Raw genomic sequence first — 11,919 nt, 5'->3', positions numbered from 1 at the left:
ACATGCGCCCCTTTCATATATATATAGATATATATATATGCAAATTCCTGACAATATTTTTTTCTGTGTGGGTTCTATAAACAGATAGATACTCCCAATGATAAACTGGTTAACAACATGGGTAGACGCCAGAGCTAAAAACTATCAGCTGAATTCTGAAATTCCCCATGGGAGACTGATTTGCGGTATTTGAAAATGAGGCCTCTACTTGTTTGTGCTGCATTAATCTTGTGTTGAAAGCAGGAACTCACAAATGGCAAGGCTTGGCGGGTACTACTTTGTGGGAACATCTGAGATCATGTTGATGTAATGTGGTATGGAGAGCCCCTTTTGTGATATGTTTACATGTCTGCTAACAGCAACTGAAAACAGGTTAGACTCCTGCTGAGTTTTATTAAAGTATCATTAGGACCCTCCCAGATAGCTTTTAAAAATGATGGGGCTGGAAGGACCCTTTGCAATATCTCTATATATATATATGCAAATTCCTGACAATACTTTACTGTTTGGGTACTGTAAACAGATAGATACTCCCAATGATAAACTGGTTAACAACATGGGTAGACGCCAGAGCTAAAAACTATCAGCTGAATTCTGAAATTCCCCATGGGAGACTGATTTGCGGTATTTGAAAATGAGGCCTCTACTTGTTTGTGCTGCATTAATCTTGTGTTGAAAGCAGGAACTCACAAATGGCAAGGCTTGGAGGGTACTACTTTGTGGGAACATCTGAGATCATGTTGATGTAATGTGGTATGGAGAGCCCCTTTTGTGATATGTTTACATGTCTGCTAACAGCAACTGAAAACAGGTTAGACTCCTGCTGAGTTTTATTAAAGTATCATTAGGACCCTCCCAGATAGCTTTTAAAAATGATGGGGCTGGAAGGACCCTTTGCAATATCTCTAAACCAGAAAGCACGTGCATATATTATAAAGCCAGAAGGGACCCTTATGATCATCTAGTTTGACTCTGTATAACCAGTCAGAGGACTTCCCAGCATTAATTCCCATTTGAGCTAGAGTCCAATCCAACGATCTTTTCTTCCAATTCATCCGTCAGTTTGCCCTTTATATACAGGAAGTCTCTTCAGGATTAGAATTCAATGCTTTCTTGAAAAGTTGGACAAATAGTCTGGGGGGAAAAAAAAAGAAAACCAAGATGCAGTTCAATATGGACAAATATAAATTATTATACTTAGGTAACAATAATCAACTGCACAAACACAGGCTGGGAAATTACTAGCTAGGCAGCAGTTCTGCTTAAAATGATGTAGGAATTATCATGTATTACCACTGGAGTGAAGTCAACGCTATCATGCTATTGTGAAAAAATAAAGCACTTTTTATTGGGTTTTATAAGCAGGTCTGTTCTTTATGAAGGTTTAGACTCATGTCAGCTGAGCTGTGTTAATGATAAGCTAGTGCTGTCTTAGCCCCCTATAGATACAAGCTAACGCAGTGTATCTTAAAAGTCTTTGATTAAGATCCAGTCTTTAGATACAGCCATCTCATCAAAGTAAGAGTCTAACCTCACTAAGATTTAAGATAAGATGAACAGACTGTAATTTGCTGTATGTATGCATCATGGACAGTTATCCTGATCAGCTGATGCATAGCATGCTGTTGAACTATGGTAACTTGAGTCTAAGGTTTAAATCTTAATGTACATGAAATATTCTTTCCTCAGTGCTCAGCACTAATAAATCTTTAGTTGGATTGTTTTGTCAAATTCTAGTTACTCCACTTTAAGAAAGATGTGGAACAGCGAGGAAAAAGTCCAGAGGAGAGGAACATGAATGATTATTACCTGTGAGGGTATACTGGGTCTGTTTAGTCTAGAAAGGAGAAGAGCAGACATTATAATACTATTCATACAAGATAAAAAAATGCTGCAAAGAGGAGGATAATAATTTTTTATCCTGCTCACTTGTCCCCTGCTAGAGCAGATCTCTTGTCAGAATAAGCAACCTGTCTCCCGCAGTCAGGAAACAGCCTGCTGCCTTAGGGTCTGGGGCCAACTACTACTAAATAGGGCTACAATACACTTCTATTTACCTTGCTCTGTTATCCACTTTTATGTGAAAGAGATGCATTTGTCCATTTATCTCAGATTCCCAACAATCATCTAGCCCATAAAAATAGAATACTTTGTCTACAGGATGTGGAAAGTGGCAGCACCAATATATAATCCTGCAATTCCTGAAGGACCAAAAAGATCCGTATCAGGATCTGGCTTTGGACATCTCAAGAAATGTGTTTTGGGAAGCTTTGTTAGTGCTGGGGAGCTAAGCATGGGCAGTTGTGCGGTTGTGGTTGGCAAAGTTGACTCCAGCTGATGCCTCCGAGGTCTTCCTTCCTGAGATCCACTTAGGTGCACCTCTAAGTGTAAGGCTAGTGCTTCTGGATGAAAAGGATCAGTGTGGAAAGCCAGGGTAGAGGGGTTTAAGTGATATACTGGGTTTGGAATAATGAGCAGACCTCAAGTAAAAGCTGCTCAGTTTAGATAGTTCGGCTGTGCAACAGGAGACTGCTTCCTGCTGTTTCTGGGCTCAGCCATTTCTAAAGCAGGACAGCTACACTGTAGTAGCCCCAAAACTGTGGATCCTTTCCATCTTCCTGGTTGTGTCTAGACATTCATTTTCTGGATGTTCATGGACCTGGATATTATGGAGCAAGCCCTGCTGGTCCTGTTCACTGGCGTGAGAGATAGAGGCTGTGTTCCTGGCCACGCCAGGGAAGGGGGATAGAGCATGAATGAAGCAGGTCCCTACTTCTTGCTTGAGCCTCTGAGATGTTTTGGATGTCGTGTGGGCTTATGTCCAAGTGTGTTAAACAGAAGCTGAGCTCCATTTGGTAGGAACTGAGAAATTTATCCTGAATTTATAAGTTTTGCATCTGGCAAACTTGTACAAGTGCTGGGAAGCGACTGGGTACTGCCTATGAAAGATAAAGAGCTGTAGAAAGACAGAGATATTTTGAAGAACATTCTGGAGCAATGTGACTGAAGGGAGGTAACTTCTGAAAATAGCCAAAGATAAGCAAAGGAACAGTTTCCTTAGGAGTCTTATGATGAGGAGTGAAACTGTTTTCTGAGCAAATCTGGGGTGGCAGGGAGTCATTCCTGGCATAGAGGTACCACCCAGCTGCTCAGGTGGGCAAACTGTTCTTAAACTTTGCATTTCCCCTTCTGGTTTCACCAAGAGAAGAACAGCTTGCTAAACAGAAATGAAGTTAACTGGTGTTTGGAAGAGCCCGGTAGAGGGGAGAGCTGTTTCAGAGGCTGAATAATGGATATAATAAATTCTTTAATTGTTCGCTGCTTTTGCAATCCTTCAGCAGCTTCTACTAATGAAAAGCCTATTGACCCCTATTTGTGCTGCCAGCCAGCACAGTAAGCCCTGTCCCTGCTGTATGGTCCCACATTCCTTCAGAAGCTGGGTGACTCTAGTATCTGCAGCCAGAAGGGTTGCCAGAGGAGTGAGAAGCTCTTAGGAAGCATCATCCGCATATCTGTGCAAACACCAGGACTGTGAGCAAGGAGGACACTGTGTTTATCATAAACACTCTTGCCAGTGAAGAGCTGAACAGGAGTGCTGGAGCTCTCCAGAGATCTCCAAATGGCCAACGCTGAAAGCTTTACATGCTTGGGGGAAGCCACTGACCAAGTGAAGGCTTTGCAGCTGTATCCTGCAGGGTGGAGTCATCATGGCAACATTTTGGTGCCAGTCCACAGGTGGTGGTATCCCCAACCCACCTTGCCACTTAGCTGTGCTCATGCTTTAGCTCAGAAACGAAGGAGCTCCTAGTCCAGCTCATTCACCGAGTCTTCTTTACTCAGGTCTAACTCTTGGACCCCATAAGAATGACTAAATCAGGCTTTTGTGGAATAAAACATTCTTCGCAGTTTAATTTTCTGCTCTTTAATGCCAGTCAGAAAGAGATGGGGGAGAAACGGGATCTGCATGTGGCAGAGGGGGGGAGAAAAGTGTGCTTCTTGGAGAGTGGATCTTTCTCTGTCCTCCACTATGGACTTCTATTTCAAGTCTTGGCTTTTTACAGCATTAATCTGCACTCTGCTGCCCGATTTCACAGTGCTGTCTCACTCCTGGGGTGCCTGTGGGTTTCGTTCTGTGGGCAAACCAGGTGGGAGAGCTGCTCTTTCTCCTCTATCACAGAATTACCAAGTTCGCAGTCCTGCGCATCTAGCTCATGCCGGGAGAGATGCTCCACAATGCCAGCCCCGAGAGAATCCCCCAGGACGTTGGTGGTCGTTCTAAGGCGGTCTCTGAAAAATCAGAGAGAAAAATGAAATACAGCTTCTTAGTAACAGCTAAGGGGATGAAGGCTATTTCAAGCAACATCTTCAATGAAACTTTTTCTACTTTTCAAGTCACTCTAATAATTGACACTTCAACATTGACAGGAAAATGATTCCCAGAGAGCCTTCCTTTATTGATAGTGCTGAGCACAGCCTTCACATTCATTCACATTCAAGTCACTCTAATAATTGACACTTCAACATTGACAGGAAAATGATTCCCAGAGAGCCTTCCTTTATTGATAGCCCTGAGCACAGCCTTCACATTGCATTCCCAGTTTCTCACTGAAAAGTTTTGGACTTGCCACAAAATGAGGGAAACGTTATCGTGGTTCCACATGGACAGTTTCCTTTCCAAAGGGCTGCTAAGGCCTTTCTGCAGACTCAGAAACTGTGTAACTCGCCACATCTGTTACACTTGAGTTGCAATTTGTTTTACAAAAAGTGCGGAAATTCTGGTGCAAACCTATGACTTAGTGCTGCTGTAGAGCCAGATTTCTTCAGCATGGACAGTATACACTAAGACAAGGCACCAGATTCTTCATGCAAAATGGCAAATCTAAAACACCCTTTGCAATGAGATATTCTCCACAACCACAACTGTATGTAAGAGCTGAAGCTATCACCAGTCCAGCAACCCATCATATCCTTCAGCGGTAACAACAGATAAGACTTTGGTACCTGATTGAAACCAACCTTTCTGGGTAAGTACAAGAGGTAACCTGGCGTCTTAGGAGGCAGGGCCTTTTCCAGCCAAGTCTGTTCTTATGCACAGTTCACAGGAGAAGTGAAGGTGTTGGGCAAGACTCTGTTTCCAACTGCTCAGCCATGGCTGGGAGCAGACTTTGGCTGCTTTGGCTACAAACCAGCAATACAAGATACAGAAGAACACAGGAAACACTGACAGTGTATCCCTGAGTCAGGATTTTGTTGTGTCTGAGAAGACTGAGAGAGCAAGGACTGTGCACAAATGCATTCTTCAATCTAGTTCCTAAGAGCACTCCTGTGCTTGGGAAATCACTTGTCCCAAGTTTTAAAAGTGAAACAAAGGTGAAATGGAGCAATGTAGCTGACTAGCTGCACCCATCTAAACACTCCTCAACTTTGTACAGCCCAGTCTCATCCCACTTTCTGTTTGGTAGCACAGAACCATCACTCTGCAGTGTGAATTTGCTTATTGTTGGCACAACCTGTCCCTATTGGTCTGGAGATAGTTTCTGGGTGCCTTTTAAGATAAAGCAAACTAAGGACATTCTGCTTGGTGACCAGGCTGATCTGCAAGTGACCTCTGATGCCCTGGGTCACTGAAGTACATGGTGAAGACTCCAGCATGGGCAGAGAGGGCTTCTGTGCAAAGGTCTCAGGGATACAGGTGTGTTTTAAGCTTAATGATACAGGTTACTGAGACTGCTTGTAGCAGAGACGTTGGGAGTACAGATGAACTCTGTAAGCACTGGCAGGGAGCACAGACCACTGCATTGCTGCTGAGCAGAGGACTTACAGAAACCAGTCCACAGCGATGATCAGCGTAATGTCTTCAGTAGGCAGCCCCACTGATGTCAACACTATAACCATAGTCACCAGTCCTGCCTGGGGAATACCTGCGGCTCCAATGCTGGCTGCCGTGGCAGTGATGCTGGAGGGAACAGGAAAGCACAGCTATCAGCAAAGGGAAGAAAAGAGGTAGTCGCATTTGCAGAAATGTCAGGAAGCTGCTCAAACCCATCATCTACAAAACATCTTGGCACCCTTTCTGCCCTGGTCACCGAGCAGGATGGTGACACATCGACACAGCAGCCAGGCTTCCTCCTGCCAGGCACCCATCCATAACAGACTGCACCCTGCAGCTCTAGCTAACAGACAGCCCAGACCTGGAAATGCAATAACGGCTCAAGTGGAGCCTCAAAGACATGGTGGCCAAATCATATGTGCTTCTACACCAGGAGGTGTAGTACACCCTTCTTTTCCACACTTTTTTTTCCTCATTGTATCTTCTGAGCAAAAGAGGAACCTGACCACACCTCAGATAAGCCAGCAAAACTGAAGCCCTTCCTGTAGTCCCGTAACTCTTTCAAAAGTCACCTTATTGTGATGATCTGCCCGAAGTCAAGTTCATAGTTGTTGACTTGTGCAATGAAGATGGCTGCAAGGGCTTCGTACAGGGCAGTGCCATCCATGTTAATTGTAGCTCCCACAGGCAGCACAAACCTCGTGATGCGCCTGTCCACACCATTGTTTTCTTCCAGGCACCTGAAGGTGATGGGCAGAGTTGCTGAGCTGAAAGGAATTTACAAAACAACATGAATTGGGTGTATGCTGACTTTGGAAGAGGGACTAAGCCTCTGCCTGGTTTATGACCTTACCCACCTGCTTTTTCACCCTGCCATGTGAGCCAGAGGCCAGAAGCTGCTAGGAGAAAGAACAGTCTAAGCAAGGCTTCCTCAGATATGGTGCATGCTGCAGTTGCACATTCAGACATGGCTTTCCTCAGGGGGCTGGGACAGGGGCTATGTAGCCCTGAGGCTGATGATGCTGGTATAACACCAAAAGAAGGTGATGCTGGAGGGTTCAGGGTACATAGGACAGAGCCTCAAGACCAAAACTCCTTTTCCAGCTATTAAAAAACTTAAGCCCTTTCTCCCCCCCTTCAGTGCATAAGACAAGAATGACCCATGTGTGACAATATATCTTGCAGAGAAGGCCGGGAATTTTTTCTAAAAGACAACATGAGCCGGAAAAATGCAGTGTGTTTCAGTGTGAGAATGCATGTGGGAGAGACTGTTATGTGCTTGCCAGGAAATGAACATAGCAAGAAACACAGCACTTAATGAAACAACAGCTACCTACAATCCCTTGCTTTGGCTGTGTTGCATGGCGGTGTGAGTCATTGAACATACGGGTGTTTATGCCTTTGCCAGGCCTCCTGTGAATTTAATGCCAGCTGTATACAGTATGTGTGCCTGGGAGAGAGAAGTGTGCAAACGTGTGTGATTATATATGTGTGAGAGGTATGTGCATGGGGAATAATGCTGCAGTTCAGTGGGATTTGATATTTGTCCTGAGCTCAGGATTTCAGTGCTGCAAGCAGAGTCACCACCAGGAGGAATATGGGTGATGCACTGATGGTTAGAGATGGCCACGTGATTAGGGCTCCTGAGCAGGGGAGTGGGAATCTTCCCACTCTCAAATGAGCTTGGCTGGACCAGTGCAAAAAGCTGCTGGTGCTAGAAACCGTGAGACTGCAGTGCTGCACTGAGGGCAATGGAGTGCTGAGAAGCAGCCCCAGAGTATCCACACTAGCCCCAACCCTACTCCTATGTAGCCATCGTACCTTGAGGAGGTGCCCAGGGCTGTGATGAGGGCCTGCAGAAGCCCTGCAATGAATACCCAGGGGTTTCTGTGAGTGACGATGAAGTAGAGCAGTGGCAGGATGCAAAGGGCATGAATGAGGAGTCCAACGATGACGGTGAGCGTGTACATCCCCAGCTGGCCTCCCATCACTGCTAGGTCATCCATCTCCAGGATTTTGCCAGCAATTAAAAACATGATCCCAACTGGAGCATACCTATGGCAGAAACACAAGGCCGATGCTCAGAACTGGCACCCACACTTTCACACCAGCTTTAATGCATGCTGTCTGGACAAATCGCCAATAAGCCAGCACGCCAGAAGTGCTCACTGAGCCTAATCGTTGGATGATACTGCTGGTTTCTTTTCTGGTAACCTGGAGAGAGCTGGGACTTGTTCACCATATGGTCAAAAAACAACATTTGTTGCACTGTTGGGGACCCCAGCACTCTGTTGTGTGCACAGCTTGGGCACTGGTGGAGGTTTCCTCCTCCTTCTGCGTTCCCTACATGTTTCCACAACACTCCCTGTAGAATTGATAGGTGAGGTTATGTAGAGGAGTCTTCAGAGTTCTTTTCTTTCCTAACAGAGCTTGGGCTGAGAGTATTTTTTTTACTGAGAGGCACAGGGAAGTACAGGTGAAACAGGGAATCGGGGAGTAAAAGCAATAGTATCCTATAGGCTCTGGGATACCAGCCTTGCTATCTTCAGATGTTCACATTTAGGGAATAGGAACATACAGGGAATCCATATCTGGTGTAGCAAGGACTGGGCACGCCAACACCTGCGAAAGCAGCCATGGCTTATATAAAAACCCATTTTGAGGTACACTGCTATCCTTTCTATTCCTTATGGCTTTTTTCCCCCTCCATAACAATGCATCTCATGAGCAGCAGTGAGGCTCCACAGAAAGGAAGCCATAACACAGACATGGAGAATATTATGGGCACTAAACTAAACATGGACAAATAACTGCACCAAAGAAAATCCCGGCTCCATGGCCACACTTCTCAGGGCTTGGCCTCTACAGCTCAAGAGCTCACATGCAATTCATGCACAATGCTCAGAGGTCCACATGCCAAACTCCAACTTAGCCTGGGAGGTTTGGAAAAGTTTCAGGAAAGGATTTCACAAATATTTCATTTCCTCTGACCTTCCTCTTAGAAGACATTCTTGGCTGCAGCTAGTGACCAGATCTCCCCAGGAAAAACAAGCTCCTGGGACATACTCTGCAGACTGTGACTTCGGGAAGGAGTGCTGGGCTGCAGCTGACAGTCCTGCCTCGTATACCAGCAGGATTTTGTAAGTCAGGAGGTCTTTCCAGACACTACCTGCTGTATGCATACAGGCAGTTTCCTGAGTGTAACCAACGTGCTGTACATCAACACTCTGCCTTCCTTCACTGTAAGGGGGAGCTGAAGGAGGAGATGTTGAAGGCACCTTGAAATTGTCTCTGGGAGTAGTGTGCAGGTCTACTTGTTCCATTGTGCTCGTGCTTCTTCCTTCTGTGCCCTCAGGCAACTCTTATCTCTTCTTAAGAAAGCAAAGCCCCAAGTTCTGGCTCATCCGTGGAGGAAAAGATCCCAGAGGGGCTGGGGCTCCCCAGTGCTCTGCTATGAGCTTAGGGTTGTTCTTCCCCTTTGTGTCTTTCTGTGTAAGGCCTGTCCCCCTGTGCCCAGCATGTTGCTCTGAGATAAAAGACTGTGACTAGAAGACCAGGGAATGGAAGCTGGAGTGATCTAAAATGGGAGAGGGTGCAGGGCTGACAGATCCCCTCCCTGTCAGCCATTTCCATGTATTCTGCCAGCCCCGCATCTCTCCTGTCTCACGGTACCTACCACAAACTCCTATTTAGACCTTGAGCCCTAGATGGGTAAAGAACTTAAAATAACAAGGTTTGGTAAAATGCTGCCTTCTAGAGACTTGTCTCAGCAATGCCTTGCTTATCTGGACCATGTAGCACAGGCAGCCTTGCACAGAAAGCAACAAGCAGCTGAGCTCTAGAGGAGCTGGGATCTGGGACACCTCAAATTGAAAGGCAGTAACTTTGAGTTGACCTTGTCAACCCAGCTTAGCTCTCAGAGCTAATGCATACAGGTGCCACCCTGAGTAGCAGGAAAGTGGCAATAGGTTATTGTGATTCATAGCTAAGTCAGACTCCTGGAACACAGCTGGAAGGAAAGCTTTTGGTGGGAAAGCCTCACACCCTACCCCTGTTGGTAAGGCTAAGAGATCTTCCACTCCAGCTCTCTGGTCTTCCAAGGATGTTTCCAGCAGCCTCAAGGAAAGCAAGTCCTGGTGTACCTGATATTTCTAAGGTAAAAACAAAAAACAGGAAATGAAATGTGAACAAATATCCCATCCAGACTTTTCCCTCCAGCCTGATGGAGCCAAAGGAGAGCTGTGCCCATCTGCTTTTCCTGTGCATGTCATCCTTAGCGCTACCCCACTTCTCATCAGGTCAGCGGAAACTGCACCTGCAGACCTCCTTCTCCAACCGGCCGTGCTCCTCACCAGATGATAATGGCCACCAGCCTCATGATGGCTTCGTTGAGGCAGTTAAAGAACTCCCGCAGGGCCCGTCCCTTCTGCTTCATGCTGCCGATCACCAAACCGAAGCACATGGAGAACACTACCAGCCCCAGCGCGTTCACCCCATTGGCTGAGCCCGGGATGGGAATGACTTCTTCAAAGGTCAGCACCTCGGAGACAGTCCCCAGGGCATGAGTGACGTTCTCCAGGATGCTGGTGAAGTTCTCAGGCACGGGCATCTGAGTGGCTGTCACACCTGCTGTGACATTGCTGCTGTGGAGGACGGTTCTGGTGAAGACCCTGGTGCTGTACTGTGTCTTGTACTGAAAAGACACAGATTATCAGATGCACTCACAAGCCCTGGTTCAGGAGCTCAGGACAACATGCTAGGCTCTTGCACCCCTTCCTAAAGAAAGAGGAGTACTGCAAGTTCACTGCTGATCTGTGTGGGAAACTTGCCTTGCCTGTTCTCAAGCTCCCTAGCTTAATACTTTCAACAAAAAGTTCATGGAGCTGAAGGTCAAAAGAGACCATTGGAGCATCTCATATCCCTAGGACTGAGATATTCCGGCTTCTCCAATAACCTTTTATACTGCTTCCAAGGACAATAGCAGTACAGAAGAGAAAAATACTTGGCGAGTCTGCTCCCATTTCACTGCCAGTCCAAGCCTGCTACCTGAGATCACACAAACCCTTCCTGACTCTGAGTGTGGGATGGGACAGAGGTTGAAGCCCCCATCTACAGACAGCTTGAAAAGCTTGCGTGGGGGATGCTATAATACAGACTAATTACTACAATGCCTCCTGGAGCAGTTAGACTTGGGGAAGTGTGAAGGCAGTATAAAGCAATTGCTATTCCATCCCTCAAAGAAGTTGACTATGGTCTAGGGCACAGGGTGCAAAGGGAAGTGATAAGCCGGGTGGGATTTCATACCTGTTTGAAGCAGGCTTCTACCAGGTTGGGTGGGAACATATTCCTGCAGTAGATAAAACAAGGAAAGGGTTATTGTCCTGTTTGACTAGCAAGAAAACATGGGCTTCCTGGCCAACACCTCTGTCCTGTAGCAGTGTCTCAGGTCACAACTCTCACAATGCCAGCTCAGGCTACAGAGCAGATGGGCCCTTTCTGTCTGACTGACAGAAGACGGGAATATGCTGATCTGGAGCCAGGCACCCTCCTGCATCTTTTCAGACTCCCGCTGCATCTTTTCAGACTCCAGAAAGTTGTATTTCAGATATGTGGAAAGAGACTACACACATACAGCACTGGGATATGGGTCCATTGTAAAAGCATCATCAAACCCAACTGAACCTTGAAACAATACCATATTACAATTTTTAATATACTGCCTTGCTCTCAGCCTCATCTCTACAGCTGTCATTTGAGCTCTCTGGTACAGCTGTACAGATGGTACAGCTTTGCAATTCACTGTGTAAGGTCACAGCAAGGGAGGGAGAGACAATGTCTCAGGAACCACTTCCTTGATTACCTTGGGTCAGTGAAGATGGATATTTGGAGTAGCCTTTGCTGGGTGAATTTCTGAAGGGCATGCAGTCATTGATAGTTTTCATGACTTGTTTTGCTGAGCACACCTTGGCTTCTTGCATTAATACCTCTAACCAGAAGGGCTGGACTCCAGAGCTCCAGGCCAAGCATTCAATCTCAGAGTGGCAAAGCCTGTTGGCAGGACTGAGCTAGAAGTAGTAGGCTGGGCAAGA

General features: G+C 46.2%; 1 protein-coding gene across 1 annotated transcript in view; it reads right to left on the bottom strand.

The window, feature by feature from the left end:
- Positions 1-4,088: 4,088 nt before the first annotated feature.
- LOC103916052 (excitatory amino acid transporter 1-like) overlaps positions 4,089-11,919 on the bottom strand; it is a 21,273-nt gene continuing 13,442 nt past the window's right edge. The window contains exons 5-10 of the mRNA XM_009322994.1: positions 11,135-11,177; positions 10,183-10,523; positions 7,652-7,885; positions 6,403-6,597; positions 5,822-5,956; positions 4,089-4,287 (exon numbers count right to left, since the gene is read on the bottom strand). Coding sequence (XP_009321269.1) covers positions 4,089-4,287; positions 5,822-5,956; positions 6,403-6,597; positions 7,652-7,885; positions 10,183-10,523; positions 11,135-11,177 — 1,147 coding nt within the window. The remainder of the gene's footprint in view (positions 4,288-5,821; positions 5,957-6,402; positions 6,598-7,651; positions 7,886-10,182; positions 10,524-11,134; positions 11,178-11,919) is intronic.

The sequence above is a fragment of the Pygoscelis adeliae genome, unplaced genomic scaffold, assembly GCF_000699105.1.
Source record: "Pygoscelis adeliae isolate BGI_AS28 unplaced genomic scaffold, ASM69910v1 Scaffold284, whole genome shotgun sequence".
Classification (NCBI taxonomy): Eukaryota; Metazoa; Chordata; class Aves; order Sphenisciformes; family Spheniscidae; genus Pygoscelis; species Pygoscelis adeliae.
The sequence above is the reverse complement of the archived record's forward strand: the minus strand, read 5'-3'. Positions and strand labels throughout refer to the sequence as shown.